The sequence below is a fragment of the Oncorhynchus gorbuscha genome, linkage group LG18 (genome assembly GCF_021184085.1).
Source record: "Oncorhynchus gorbuscha isolate QuinsamMale2020 ecotype Even-year linkage group LG18, OgorEven_v1.0, whole genome shotgun sequence".
In the NCBI taxonomy this organism is placed as follows: domain Eukaryota; kingdom Metazoa; phylum Chordata; class Actinopteri; order Salmoniformes; family Salmonidae; genus Oncorhynchus; species Oncorhynchus gorbuscha.
In genome coordinates, this window is record NC_060190.1 from 77,044,351 (window position 1) to 77,060,630 (window position 16,280).

General features: G+C 45.3%; 1 protein-coding gene across 9 annotated transcripts in view; it reads left to right on the forward strand.

Moving 5' to 3' along the window:
- LOC124004047 (dedicator of cytokinesis protein 3-like) overlaps positions 1-16,280 on the forward strand; it is a 465,878-nt gene that overhangs the window by 281,481 nt on the left and 168,117 nt on the right. For all 9 annotated transcript variants that reach the window (XM_046312789.1, XM_046312790.1, XM_046312794.1 and 6 more), the window contains exons 13-14: positions 8,197-8,285; positions 14,375-14,500. In XM_046312789.1, the coding sequence (XP_046168745.1) occupies positions 8,197-8,285; positions 14,375-14,500 (215 nt within the window). The remainder of the gene's footprint in view (positions 1-8,196; positions 8,286-14,374; positions 14,501-16,280) is intronic.

Sequence of the window (16,280 nt, forward strand, 5' to 3'; positions counted from 1 at the left end):
GGTTAGCAGATGTTATTGGTCACATACACATGGTTAGCAGATGTTATTGGTCACATACAAATGGTTAGCAGATGTTATTGGTCACATACACATGGTTAGCAGATGTTATTGGTCACATACACATGGTTAGCAGATGTTATTGGTCACATACACATGGTTAGCAGATGTTATTGGTCACATACACATGGTTAGCAGATGTTATTGGTCACATGGTTAGCAGATGTTATTGGTAATCTTAACAATTCCCCAACAACTACCTAATACACACAAATCTGAAGAAATTAATAAGAATATGTACATATATGGATGAGTGATGGCCAACCGGCAAGATGCAGTAGATGGTATAGAGTACAGTATATACATATGAGATGAGTAATGTAGGGTATGTAAACAAGATGCAGTAGATGGTATAGAATACAGTATATACATATGATAGGAGTAATGTAGGGTATGTAAACAAGATGCAGTAGATGGTATAGAATACAGTATATACATATGAGATGAGTAACGTAGGGTATGTAAACATTATATAAAGTGGCATTGTTTAAAGTGGCTAGTAATACATTTATTACATCAGTTTTTCCATTATTAAAGTGGCTGGAGTTGGGTCAGTGTCAGTGTCAGTATGTTGGCAGCAGCCACTCAATGTTAGTGGTGGCTGTTTAACAGTCTGATGGCCTTGAGATAGAAGCTGTTTTTCAGTCTCTCGGTACCTGCTTTGATGCACCTGTACTGACCTCGCCTTCTGGATGATAGCGGGGTGAATAGGCAGTGGCTCGGGTGGTTGTTGTCCTTGATGATCTTTTTGGCCTTCCTGTAACATCGGGTGGTGTAGGTGTCCTGAAGGGCAGGTAGTTTGCCCCCGGTGATGCGTTGTGCAGACCTCACTACCCTCTGGAGAGCCTTACGGTTGTGGGCGGAGCAGTTGCCGTACCAGGTAGTGATACAGCCTGACAGGATGCTCTCGATTGTGCATCTGTAAAAGTTTGTCAGTGTTTTAGGTGAAGAACCTCCTGAGGTTGAAGAGGCACTGCTGCGCCTTCTTCACCACACTGTCTGTGTGGGTGGACCAATTCAGTTTGTCTGTGATGTGTATGCCGAGGACCTTAAAACTTGCTACCCTCTCCACTACTGTTCCATCGATGTGTATAGGGGGTGCTCCCTCTCCTGTTTCCTGAAGTCCACAATCATCTCCTTTGTTTTGTTGACGTTGAGTGTGAGGTTATTTTCCTGACACCACCCTCCGAGGGCCGTCACCTCCTCCCTGTAGGCCGTCTCATTGTTGTTGGTAATCAAGCCTACCACTGTAGTGTCGTCTGCAAACTTGATGATTGTGTTGGAGGCGTGCATGGCCACGCAGTCGTGGGTAAACAGGGAGTATAGGAGAGGGCTGAGCACGCACCCTTGTGGGGCCCCAGTGTTGAGGATCAGCAGGGTGGAGATGTTGTTATCTACCCTCACCACCTGGGGGCGGCCCGTCAGGAAGTCCAGGACCCAGTTGCACAGGGCTGGGTTTGAGACCCAGAATCTCGAGCTTAATGACGAGTTTGGAGGGTTCTATAGGGGCACGAGTTTGGAGGGTTCTATAGGGGTACGAGTTTGGAGGGTTCTATAGGGGTACGAGTTTGGAGAGTTCTATAGGGGTACGAGTTTGGAGGGTACGATCTGTGGATTAGTGCCTGGCTCTGTGCTGCTGGGTATTAGGTATCCATGGTGATCTGTGGATTGGTACCTGGCTCTGTGGTGCTGGGTATTAGGTATCCATGGTGATCTGTAGATTAGTACCTGTCCTGCTGGGTATTAGGTTAGATTTTGTAGATGAGAGGCAGTTTGTGGTTAGATTATGTAGATGTGGCAGTTTGTGGTTAGATTTTGTAGATGAGAGACAGTTTGTGGAGACTCCGCTGCCCCACTCTCGCACACACACACACGCACGCACGCACGCACGCACGCACGCACGCACACACACACACACACACACACACACACACACACACACACACACACACACACACACACACACACACACACACACACACACACACACACACACACACACACACACACACACACACACACACACACACACAGAACCTCAGCACCTACCCAGCATGCTGTCCTTCACACTTTCATCCACTTTGCTGCTTTCCTGTAAAATGTAAGTAATCTTACCCAGAGTGCTGTGCAGCACAGCCAGCTCACCCGCTCAGGGCTCTCAGCGGGACAGATACATATCACTGAGATCATGTGGTGAAGAGTGTTGGCGTGTGTGTGTGTGTTGTGTATGTTCTCTGGGTGTGTGTGTGTGTTGCAGTATGGGGAAAAGGGAACCAAACACCGGCTAGAGGACAGACAGACAGAGATACAGGCAGACAGACAGACGTACAGACGTACAGACAGACAGACGGACGGACGGACGGACGGACGGACGGACGGACGGACGGACGGACGGACGGACGGACGGACGGACGGACCGACCGACCGACCGACCGACCGACCGACCGACCGACCGACCGACCGACCGACCGACCGACCGACCGACCGACCGACAGACAGACAGACAGACAGACAGACAGACAGACAGACAGACAGACAGACAGACAGACAGACAGACAGACAGACAGACAGACAGACAGACAGACAGACAGACAGACAGACAGACAGACAGGCTTTATATGATTATAGTGATTTGTACTTTAATGTATAACTTATATTTGGGCAGTGAGGGGGAAAAATATTTGATCCCCTGCTGACTTTGCACGGACAAAGAAATTATCAGTTAAGAAATTACGGACGGACGGACGGACAGACAGACAGACAGACAGACAGACAGACAGACAGACAGACAGACAGACAGACAGACAGACAGACAGACAGACAGACAGACAGACAGACAGACAGACAGACAGACAGACAGACAGACAGACAGACAGACAGACAGACAGACAGACAGACAGACAGACAGACAGACAGACAGACAGACAGACAGACAGACAGACAGAGACTGCAGGCTATACTATATATTGTTGCTAGCAGGATCTCATCACTCATTCATGTACTGCAGTAGTCTTGGACGGTGACAGATAATGATGTTGAATAGTGCTTTACCTAGGTTCTGAATCAACTAGGTGGTCATAGTTCTACCTAGGTTCTGAATCAACTAGGTGGTCATAGTTCTACCTAGGTTCTGAATCAACTAGGTGGTCATAGTTCTACCTAGGTTCTGAATCAACTAGGTGGTCATAGTTCTACCTAGGTTCTGAATCAACTAGGTGGTCATAGTTCTACCTAGGTTCTGAATCAACTAGGTGGTCATAGTTCTACCTAGGTTCTGAATCAACTAGGTGGTCATAGTTCTACCTAGGTTCTGAATCAACTAGGTGGTCATAGTTCTACCTAGGCTCTGAATCAACTAGAGGGGTGGTCATAGTTCTACCTAGGTTCTGAATCAACTAGAGGGGTGGTCATAGTTCTACCTAGGTTCTGAATCAGCTAGGTGGTCATAGTTCTACCTAGGTTCTGAATCAACTAGGTGGTCATAGTTCTACCTAGGTTCTGAATCAACTAGAGGGGTGGTCATAGTTCTACCTAGGTTCTGAATCAGCTAGGTGGTCATAGTTCTACCTAGGTTCTGAATCAACTAGGTGGTCATAGTTCTACCTAGGTTCTGAATCAACTAGAGGGGTGGTCATAGTTCTACCTAGGTTCTGAATCAACTAGGTGGTCATAGTTCTACCTAGGTTCTGAATCAACTAGAGGGGTGGTCATAGTTCTACCTAGGTTCTGAATCAACTAGGTGGTCATAGTTCTACCTAGGTTCTGAATCAACTAGGTGGTCATAGTTCTACCTAGGTTCTGAATCAACTAGAGGGGTGGTCATAGTTCTACCTAGGTTCTGAATCAACTAGGTGGTCATAGTTCTACCTAGGTTCTGAATCAACTAGGTGGTCATAGTTCTACCTAGATTCTGAATCAACTAGGTGGTCATAGTTCTACCTAGGTTCTGAATCAACTAGAGGGGTGGTCATAGTTCTACCTAGGTTCTGAATCAGCTAGGTGGTCATAGTTCTACCTAGGTTCTGAATCAACTAGGTGGTCATAGTTCTACCTAGGTTCTGAATCAACTAGAGGGGTGGTCATAGTTCTACCTAGGTTCTGAATCAGCTAGGTGGTCATAGTTCTACCTAGGTTCTGAATCAACTAGGTGGTCATAGTTCTACCTAGGTTCTGAATCAACTAGGTGGTCATAGTTCTACCTAGGTTCTGAATCAACTAGGTGGTCATAGTTCTACCTAGGCTCTGAATCAACTAGAGGGGTGGTCATAGTTCTACCTAGGTTCTGAATCAACTAGAGGGGTGGTCATAGTTCTACCTAGGTTCTGAATCAGCTAGGTGGTCATAGTTCTACCTAGGTTCTGAATCAACTAGGTGGTCATAGTTCTACCTAGGTTCTGAATCAACTAGAGGGGTGGTCATAGTTCTACCTAGGTTCTGAATCAGCTAGGTGGTCATAGTTCTACCTAGGTTCTGAATCAACTAGGTGGTCATAGTTCTACCTAGGTTCTGAATCAACTAGAGGGGTGGTCATAGTTCTACCTAGGTTCTGAATCAACTAGGTGGTCATAGTTCTACCTAGGTTCTGAATCAACTAGGTGGTCATAGTTCTACCTAGATTCTGAATCAACTAGGTGGTCATAGTTCTACCTAGGTTCTGAATCAACTAGAGGGGTGGTCATAGTTCTACCTAGGTTCTGAATCAGCTAGGTGGTCATAGTTCTACCTAGGTTCTGAATCAACTAGGTGGTCATAGTTCTACCTAGGTTCTGAATCAACTAGAGGGGTGGTCATAGTTCTACCTAGGTTCTGAATCAGCTAGGTGGTCATAGTTCTACCTAGGTTCTGAATCAACTAGAGGGGTGGTCATAGTTCTACCTAGGTTCTGAATCAACTAGGTGGTCATAGTTCTACCTAGGTTCTGAATCAACTAGGTGGTCATAGTTCTACCTAGATTCTGAATCAACTAGGTGGTCATAGTTCTACCTAGGTTCTGAATCAACTAGAGGGGTGGTCATAGTTCTACCTAGGTTCTGAATCAGCTAGGTGGTCATAGTTCTACCTAGGTTCTGAATCAACTAGGTGGTCATAGTTCTACCTAGGTTCTGAATCAACTAGAGGGGTGGTCATAGTTCTACCTAGGTTCTGAATCAGCTAGGTGGTCATAGTTCTACCTAGGTTCTGAATCAACTAGGTGGTCATAGTTCTACCTAGGTTCTGAATCAACTAGAGGGGTGGTCATAGTTCTACCTAGGTTCTGAATCAACTAGGTGGTCATAGTTCTACCTAGGTTCTGAATCAACTAGGTGGTCATATTTCTACCTAGATTCTGAATCAACTAGGTGGTCATAGTTCTACCTAGGTTCTGAATCAGCTAGAGGGGTCATAGTTCTACCTAGGTTCTGAATCAACTACAGTGGTGGTCATAGTTCTACCTAGGCTCTGAATCAGCTAGAGGGGTGGTCATAGTTCTACCTAGGTTCTGAATCAACTAGGTGGTCATAGTTCTACCTAGGCTCTGAATCAAATAGGTGGTCATAGTTCTACCTAGGTTCTGAATCAACTAGGTGGTCATAGTTCTACTTAGGCTCTGAATCAACTAGGTGGTCATAGTTCTACCTAGGTTCTGAATCAACTAGGTGGTCATAGTTCTACCTAGGCTCTGAATCAACTAGAGGGGTGGTCATAGTTCTACCTAGGCTCTGAATCAACTAGAGTGGTGGTCATAGTTCTACCTAGGTTCTGAATCAACTAGGTGGTCATAGTTCTACCTAGGTTCTGAATCAACTAGAGTGGTGTTCATAGTTCTACCTAGGTTCTGAATCAACTAGAGGGGTGGTCATAGTTCTACCTAGGCTCTGAATCAACTAGAGTGGTGGTCATAGTTCTACCTAGGCTCTGAATCAACTAGAGAGGTGGTCATAGTTCTACCTAGGTTCTGAATCAACTAGAGGGGTGGTCATAGTTCTACCAAGGTTCTGAATCAACTAGGTGGTCATAGTTCTACCTAGGTTCTGAATCAACTAGAGGGGTGGTCATAGTTCTACCTAGGTTCTGAATCAAGTAGAGGTGTGGTCATAGTTCTACCTAGGCTCTGAATCAACTAGAGTGGTGGTCATAGTTCTACCTAGGTTCTGAATCAGCTAGGTGGTCATAGTTATACCTAGGCTCTGAATCAACTACAGTGGTGGTCATAGTTCTACCTAGGTTCTGAATCAGATAGGTGGTCATAGTTCTACCTAGGTTCTGAATCAGCTAGGTGGTCATAGTTCTACCTAGGTTCTGAATCAACTAGGTGGTCATAGTTCTACCTAGGTTCTGAATCAACTAGAGGGGTGGTCATAGTTCTACCTAGGTTCTGAATCAACTAGAGTGGTGGTCATAGTTCTACCTAGGTTCTGAATCAACTAGAGTGGTGGTCATAGTTCTACCTAGGTTCTGAATCAACTAGGTGGTCATAGTTCTACCTAGGTTCTGAATCAACTAGGTGGTCATAGTTCTACCTAGGTTCTGAATCAACTAGGTGGTCATAGTTCTACCTAGGTTCTGAATCAACTAGGTGGTCATAGTTCTACCTAGTTTCTGAATCAACTAGAGGGGTGGTCAGGCTACATCAGTCATACAGTATAGATAAAGAGTTTGTCCTGTGGGTTTCTGTCTGAATGTTCAGAGAGCAGCCGCTGTCGCTATGTGTATGAATGAAGTAGGTGCTAGTGTAAGCATTTTATAATCCAGACATGGTTTTACTAACCTTGGCTAGTCTTTGTGGGTTTATATCAGATGTCTAGATACTCATTCACACAATTTATATTATATTGGTTTTAGTCATTGTACTGAAACATAGTCTACCACGGTGTTCAGACAGTGAGTCGTCGGCCGACATAGGTGGCCAGTTGTCCACCTTCAACAAACATAAAAACAATCCCGTTTTGACAGGACAGAAAACAGTAAAGTAGAGATGTATGAAGGGAGTGAAGCATCACATCTGTTGCTTCAGATGGTCTCTCTGTACAGAGAGGACCTCTCGTGGGGCAAGGCTGCAGCACAGAAGAGAACAGAGCTCTATCTCCTCTTTATGAGAACACATTTTTTATTTTACCAGGTAAGTTGACTGAGAACACGTTCTCATTTGAAGCAACAACCTGGGGAATAGTTACAGGGGAGAGGGGATGGATGAACCAATTGTAAACTGGGGATTATTAGGTGACTGTGATGGTTCAAGGGCCAGATTGGGAATTTAGCCAAGACACCGGGGTTAACACTCTTACGATAAGTGCCATGGGATCTTTAATGACCTCAGAGAGTCAGGATACCTGTTTAACGTCCCATCCGAAAGACGGCACCCTACACAGGGGTATTGGGACATTTCTTTTTTTAGACCAGAGGAAAGTGTGCCTCCTACTGGCCCTCCAACACCACTTCTAGCAGCATCTGGTCTCCCATCCAGGTAGTGACCAGTACCAACCCTGCTTAGCTTCAGAAGCAAGCCAGCAGTGGTTTGCAGGGTGGTATGCTGCTGGCTACATAACACATACTGTATGACACATAGCATCCACTATCCACTTCATATGGTTTACCATAAACACTGTATGGAATAGGATGTGCAAGTAAAATGAAACATGAACAGTCAGTAGAACTGTGTGGAGATTATTCCCACTGCTGGAGAGAATGCCAAACATATTTGACACAGGGGTCAATCTCTCTCTCTCGCTCTTTCTTTTTCCTCTGTCTCTTTCCTGTCTGTCTGTCTGTCTGTCTGTCTGTCTGTCTGTCTGTCTGTCTGTCTGTCTGTCTGTCTGTCTGTCTGTCTGTCTGTCTGTCTGTCTGTCTGTCTGTCTGTCTGTCTGTCTGTCTGTCTGTCTGTCTGTCTGTCTGTCTGTCTGTCAAATCAATATTTTTTCAAGAACATGCTGAAAAATGCAGGAGCTCATCTGCTTATGACCTCTCTCTCTCTCTCTCTCTCTCTCTCTCTCTCTCTCTCTCTCTCTCTCTCTCTCTCTCTCTCTCTCTCTCTCTGTCTCTCTCTCTCTCTCTCTCTCTCTCTCTCTCTCTCTCTCTCTCTCTCTCTCTCTCTCTCTCTCTCTCTCTCTCTCTCTCTCTCTCTCTCTCTCTCTCCCTCTCTCTCTCTCTTTCTCTCTCCAGATGTAACAATGAGAACGAGTGGTACCAGATCCATGAAAACATCATAAGAAAATCCAGCACCAAGTACACAGCTCCCAGCACCAACTATGGTATGTTACGATGCCTAACGTTTACTCACTTAACATGTTGGGATATCCACTATAACACCAACTATGGTATGTTACGATGCCTAACGCTTACTCACTTAACATGTTGGGATATCCACTATAACACCAACTATGGTATGTTACGATGCCTAACGCTTACTCACTTAACATGTTGGGATACCCACTGTAACACCAACTATGGTATGTTACGAGGTTGGCCATGCATATTCTAGGTAGTTATGCGTAGTTATTTCATTTTAGCCCCTTTTGTCTCCCCAATTTCATATTTACCATCTTGTCTCATTGCTGCATCTCCCCAATGGGCTCGGTAGAGGTGAAGGTCGAGTAATGCGTCTTCCCGAAAACAAGAAGCCACACTTCTTAACACCTGCTCGTTTAACCCGGAAGCCAGTCTTACCAATGTGTCGGAGGAAACACAGTTCACCTGACGACCGGAGTCATCCTGCAGGTGCCCGACCCCGCCACAAGGAGTCGCTAGAACGCGATGAGCCAAACCCTCCTCTAACTATATATAATATATAATATATATAATATAATAATAATATATGCCATTTAGCAGACGCTTTTATCCAAAGCAACTTACAGTCATGTGTGCATACATTCTACGTATGGGTGGTCCCGGGGATCGAACCCACTACCCTGGCGTTACAAGCGCCATGCTCTACCAACTGAGCTACAGAAGGACCACGCTGGGCCAATTGTGCGCCGCCCTATGGCACCCCCTATCACTGCCGTAAACATAGAAATTAGACCAGGATTTACTTCCTTATTCTCAAGTGATATCTCATTTAGTATTTTGTATTGTCAAAGTTCTCTCTTTGGGACTAGCAATCTGTTATCTAGCTAGCTTAGCTACTAGCTCGGTAGCTAACGTTGTTTTATACCAAATCAAACTAATGTTTATGTCATTAAAAATACTAATATTGGATGGCTGTCTATCCTATTCATACTGTATGTAGCACGCTAGCTAGTGGACGTTACCTAGAATAGATGGCTGTCTATCCTATGTATACTGTATGTAGCACGCTAACTAGTGGACGTTACCTAGAATAGATGGCTGTCTATCCTATTCATACTGTATGTAGCACGCTAGCTAGTGGACGTTACTTAGAATAGATGGTAAACAATTTCCTGTGTGCTACACATAATCCTGGTGCCGCCACTTCGTGCTGCTGACGTTACTATCGATGCAGGCAATGCAACCCGCTGTGAATCTCTAAACTTTTATTTTGTAAAACAGATTCGTCCTCGGGTCATAAAGACCATCCCCACCTACAAATACTATGGTCAAAGCATTTTGATCTTGAGAAAACAACTAGATCGAGTTCGCTAGCTTAGCTGTTTTATAAACACACCGGATGGTCTTTGTGGTTCCAGGGTTCACTTCCTGCTGCTCCTCAAAAAGCTGTTGAAAAGGTCTATACTAGTGAAGCAGAGGACCGAGGCCCCCCGAGGAGTCTCTGTGTTTTTTAAAATTGTATTTTGGGATCTTAAAATGTTTTCCGTTTAAACTTAAACGACTAAAGCCAGAAATAAAGTTTGTAGAAAAGATAATGGAGCTATATATATATATATTATTTGAGAGCTAACAATCACCTCAATGAAAACTATACAGCCAGGGAGAATCTAAAATTCTCTAAATGTCATGGCATTGGGCCCTCATTGATTTCGTTATAATGTTTGATCACTCGGATAGCATAAGAACAAGGCATAAGGCACGTCAAACTGTGTACGATTGCAGGAAATTTGCATTAGGGACAGCAACATTTTATCGCTGTGGCCAAGAGGAGGGCCTTTAAAATGTTTGGTCAGACCCCCCCCCTTCCCCCGCTAATTTTGCTACCCATTGCTAAAAATAATTCTAAACAAAAACACTGGCATGTGTGTGTCTCGCGCCCTCTGCCCCTCACAGGAATGACACACAGTCTCACCACTTCCCTTCACTCTGGTAATCTCTGTAATTGGTAGCCTGCCAATCTGAATGTCATTCTCTTAATTGATATTGTGTACATCAAGAGGACGCGTGAAGAGGCTCAATACCCGTCCCCCCGTTTCTCTCAAAGGATCCAATGTCCCTCACCTTGGACCTCCTCCTCCAATAAGCTTTGAGACGGACGCGAGAAGAATCAACAATGGGAGGACAGAGCTTTACACCCCCTTAATTACATGATAAACATTCTTTACCTCATAACCGTAGTCCCCATCTACCCACAACCCACAGTTTACCTCATAACCGTAGTCCCCATCTACCCACAACCCACAGTTTTACCTCATAACCGTAATCTCCATCTACCCACAACCCACAGTTTACTCCATCTACCCACAACACACAGTTTACCTCATAACCGTAGTCCCCATCTACCCACAACCCACAGTTTTACCTCATAACCGTAGTTTCCATCTACCCACAACACACAGTTTACTCCATCTACCCACAACACACAGTTTACTCCATCTACCCACAACACACAGTTTACTCCATCTACCCACAACACACAGTTTACTCCATCTACCCACAACACACAGTTTACTCCATCTACCCACAACACACAGTTTACTCTATCTACCCACAACACACAGTTTACCTCATAACCGTAGTCCCCATCTACCCACAACACACAGTTTTACCTCATAACCGTAGTCTCCATCTACCCACAACCCACAGTTTACCTCATAACCGTAGTTTCCATCTACCCATAACCCACAGTTTTACCTCATAACCGTAATCTCCATCACAGTGTACTTGGACAAGGACTGACTGGTTTCTATCTAACGGTTCATCTTATAGCTGCAGATACAGTGGCTCATTATTTTTTTACCCAGTGCAGACCTGATTTGCGAGGATCTTTTTTTATTTCTTTCTCCATTTTAGATTGAAGCAGAAAGCTCCCTTTCTCCTCAGCTCCGTACATCCGTGGGAGTTTCTGCAGCTGCTCAGAGTTAGTTAGCTGTTAAGCGTCCTCAGGGACACATGCAATATGTATGAATCTTTTAACTACTGCAGAGACATTACCTCAGGCTTTCGTGCTTTAAATGATTGCAAAAAGCCTGAGAATGGCAGGCGGAATGAGAATGTATTTTCTATATTAAAAATACACTAGTAGTAGGATATTTGGTGTTAAAGGGAAGAGGTGCATGTAGTCTTACACACACACTCATATGCACTGACACGATAACACACACGCTAACACACACTCATATGCACTGACATGCTAACACACACGCTAACACACACGCTAATACACACTCATATGCACTGACACGCTAACACACGCTAACACAAACACTCATATGCACTGACATGCTAACACACACGCTAACACACACACTCATATGCACTGACACGCTAACACACACACTCATATGCACTGACACGCTAACACACACGCTAACACACACACTCATATGCACTGACACGCTAACACACACGCTAACACACACGATAACACACACGCTAACACACACTCATATGCACTGACACGCTAACACACACGCTAACACACACGCTAATACACGCCATACCCCCTGTCCCACATATTCACACACACACACACTAGTGGCAGTGTTTTAGTAATGTCGGAATGCCGTAGTGTCTGCAGTAGTGGGGAAGGCGCTGCAGGGCTCAGTCACATTATTCATCCATGCTGGCACCATCTCTAAATGTCTGGTAATTTGCTGCCAGAAAAACAGCATTCCTGACAACGTTTTCTAATGTGAAATTAATAAGTGAAACTGTCTGTTGTCCCCTTCACCATCCCGGTCTGATCAGATCTTAACAGATAAAGGCCTGAGGAGATACTTCGTCTTCGTCTTCGTCGTCGTCGTGCTAGGTCCCCACTGGGCACACACTGGTTGAATCAATGTTGTTTCCACGTCATTTCAATGAAATAACGTTTAACCAACGTGGAATAGATGTTGAATTGAAGTCTGTGCCCAGTGAGTCTGATCATCTCTCTGTCTTCTTCTCCTCAGGTCTGATCATCTCTCTGTCTTCTCCTCAGGTCTGATCATCTCTCTGTCTTCTCCTCAGGTCTGATCATCTCTCTGTCTTCTCCTCAGGTCTGATCATCTCTCTGTCTTCTCCTCAGGTCTGATCATCTCTCTGTCTTCTCCTCAGGTCTGATCATCTCTCTGTCTTCTCCTCCTCAGGTCTGATCATCTCTCTGTCTTCTCCTCAGGTCTGATCATCTCTCTGTCTTCTCCTCAGGTCTGATCATCTCTCTGTCTTCTCCTCAGGTCTGATCATCTCTCTGTCTTCTCCTCAGGTCTGATCATCTCTCTGTCTTCTTCTCCTCAGGTCTGATCATCTCTCTGTCTTCTCCTCAGGTCTGATCATCTCTCTGTCTTCTCCTCAGGTCTGATCATCTCTCTGTCTTCTCCTCCTCAGGTCTGATCATCTCTCTGTCTTCTCCTCAGGTCTGATCATCTCTCTGTCTTCTCCTCAGGTCTGATCATCTCTCTGTCTTCTCCTCAGGTCTGATCATCTCTCTGTCTTCTCCTCAGGTCTGATCATCTCTCTGTCTTCTCCTCAGGTCTGATCATCTCTCTGTCTTCTCCTCAGGTCTGATCATCTCTCTGTCTTCTCCTCAGGTCTGATCATCTCTCTGTCTCCTCCTCAGGTCTGATCATCTCTCTGTCTTCTCCTCCTCAGGTCTGATCATCTCTCTGTCTTCTCCTCAGGTCTGATCATCTCTCTGTCTTCTCCTCAGGTCTGATCATCTCTCTGTCTTCTTCTCCTCAGGTCTGATCATCTCTCTGTCTTCTCCTCCTCAGGTCTGATCATCTCTCTGTCTTCTCCTCAGGTCTGATCATCTCTCTGTCTTCTCCTCAGGTCTGATCATCTCTCTGTCTTCTCCTCAGGTCTGATCATCTCTCTGTCTTCTCCTCAGGTCTGATCATCTCTCTGTCTTCTCCTCCTCAGGTCTGATCATCTCTCTGTCTTCTCCTCAGGTCTGATCATCTCTCTGTCTTCTCCTCAGGTCTGATCATCTCTCTGTCTTCTCCTCCTCAGGTCTGATCATCTCTCTGTCTTCTCCTCAGGTCTGATCATCTCTCTGTCTTCTCCTCAGGTCTGATCATCTCTCTGTCTTCTCCTCCTCAGGTCTGATCATCTCTCTGTCTTCTCCTCAGGTCTGATCATCTCTCTGTCTTCTCCTCAGGTCTGATCATCTCTCTGTCTTCTCCTCCTCAGGTCTGATCATCTCTCTGTCTTCTCCTCAGGTCTGATCATCTCTCTGTCTTCTCCTCAGGTCTGATCATCTCTCTGTCTTCTCCTCAGGTCTGATCATCTCTCTGTCTTCTCCTCAGGTCTGATCATCTCTCTGTCTTCTCCTCCTCAGGTCTGATCATCTCTCTGTCTTCTCCTCAGGTCTGATCATCTCTCTGTCTTCTCCTCAGGTCTGATCATCTCTCTGTCTTCTTCTCCTCAGGTCTGATCATCTCTCTGTCTTCTCCTCAGGTCTGATCATCTCTCTGTCTTCTTCTCCTCAGGTCTGATCATCTCTCTGTCTCCTCCTCAGGTCTGATCATCTCTCTGTCTTCTTCTCCTCAGGTCTGATCATCTCTCTGTCTTCTCCTCAGGTCTGATCATCTCTCTGTCTTCTCCTCCTCAGGTCTGATCATCTCTCTGTCTTCTCCTCAGGTCTGATCATATCTCTGTCTTCTCCTCAGGTCTGATCATCTCTCTGTCTTCTCCTCCTCAGGTCTGATCATCTCTCTGTCTTCTCCTCCTCAGGTCTGATCATCTCTCTGTCTTCTCCTCCTCAGGTCTGATCATCTCTCTGTCTTCTCCTCCTCAGGTCTGATCATCTCTCTGTCTTCTCCTCAGGTCTGATCATATCTCTGTCTTCTCCTCAGGTCTGATCATCTCTCTGTCTTCTCCTCCTCAGGTCTGATCATCTCTCTGTCTTCTCCTCCTCAGGTCTGATCATCTCTCTGTCTTCTCCTCAGGTCTGATCATATCTCTGTCTTCTCCTCAGGTCTGATCATCTCTCTGTCTTCTCCTTCTCAGGTCTGATCATCTCTCTGTCTTCTCCTCAGGTCTGATCATCTCTCTGTCTTCTTCTCCTCAGGTCTGATAGTCTCTCTCCAGCTACTGCGAGGAGAGATGGAACAGATCAGGAGAGAGAACCCAATGATCTTCAATAGAGGCGTGGCCTTGACACGCAAGCTGGGTTTCCCCGATGTCATCATGCCAGGTGAGGTTTAAAAAATATATATATTTAAATCAGTTACAACTTTATTAGGACAATCTTGAGGACGGTGTTTCAAACATCTACAACAAACGAGCGTAGAATCAGTATTTCTGTGGAGGGCTGAGGAGTGTGTATGAGGCAGGTGTAATGTACAGGGTGGTACACCTGTCTCTGCTCTCTCTAGGTAAATAGGACCCAGGAAGTTTTATTCTGACCATGTGACCTGACCAGTACGAACTCTGAACCCTACTCTGGGCCTATCTATCTGTTTGTCCATCCTTTTGTCGGTCAGTCAGTCACGTGCACTATTGTGGTCCACATTCCTCTCGTGATTGATGTTGTCTGCACTTTACCCCCCCCCCCAAAAAACAACCTATATTCCACTCCGCTTCTAATTCCTCATTCCATTATCGCATCTCATTATTGGTTAGTTTTAGTGTGAATAGTTCAGCTCCAGTCTATCTTTATAATTTAAAAGAAGGATCTACTTCCTAGCTAATCCTCATTGTGTTAAACTCAGGATCTACTTCCCAGCTAATCCTCATTGTGTTAAACTCAGGATCTACTTCCCAGCTAATCCTCATTGTGTTAAACTCAGGATCTACTTCCTAGCTAATCCTCATTGTGTTAAACTCAGGATCTACTTCCTAGCTAATCCTCATTGTGTTAAACTCAGGATCTACTTCCTAGTTTATCCTCATTGTGTTAATCTCAGGATCTACTTCCCAGCTAATCCTCATTGTGTTAAACTCAGGCCCTACTGCATTCATTCACATACAAATCTCATCAGTTCAAATCCCCCCCATGTTGAAGTGAAACGCCAATACATCAGTAGGTCTGAGTAACTGATTGGTCAGAGAGTACGGTTCAGTATTCATAGATTTATAAATGTTTATTTCTCCACGGGATTGATGGTGGCAAGTATTAGCAGACGTGGGTTCAAATGGTATTTTAAATCATTTCACTTCATCTGTGATTGATAAAGCTTGCCTGACTTAATAGATCAATAGGTAATAAATAGGAACCCTGTCAATCTGGCACTCCAGGCAGGCTAAAGAAAACCCTTCAAACCCTTCAAACAGGTCCAAATTCTTTAAAGTATAGTATTTGGACCCCGGTCTGAGAAGCAGTAGTGTTCAGCTGACTCAATCCGATCTGGGGATGAAATAATGTCTTGCCCTCTGATTACATGGAAGGGAAACTAAATAGTGGCGTTCTTTTTTTGTAGATGGTTGTCATGGAGACAAGTTAATGAGAGCACTTTGCCAGGCTGCATGCTACAAGCTAGCTATAGTTACACTTAGCATTGGCCCAATACAAGTGGTAAGAGTAGTCTCTTTCACCAGCCGTCATTCTGTAGTTTGCTTTTCCTTTTCTCCCGTGTCATGTGTTACTGTGTCTCTTTCTGTGTCCCTGGTGTCATTCTGGCCCCTCCTCCCTGGTGTCCATCTGGTCCCTCCTCCCTGGTGTCCATCTGGTCCCTCCTCCCTGGTATCCATCTGGTCCCTCCTCCCCGGTGTCATTCTGGCCCCATTCCTCCCTGGTGTCCATCTGGTCCCTCCTCCCCGGTGTCCATCTGGTCCCTCCTCCCTGGTGTCCATCTGGTCCCTCCTCCCTGGTGTCATTCTGGCCCTTCCTCCCTGCCCCCCGCTCACCATAGAGACGGAGGTAAATTGGTGTAAGTGCAGCCCCTCTGTGCCCCTGCCTGACTCTTCCTCTACATTGCTCTGTCTGCCTGACTCTTCCTCTACATTTCTCTGTCTGACTGACTTCCTCTACATTG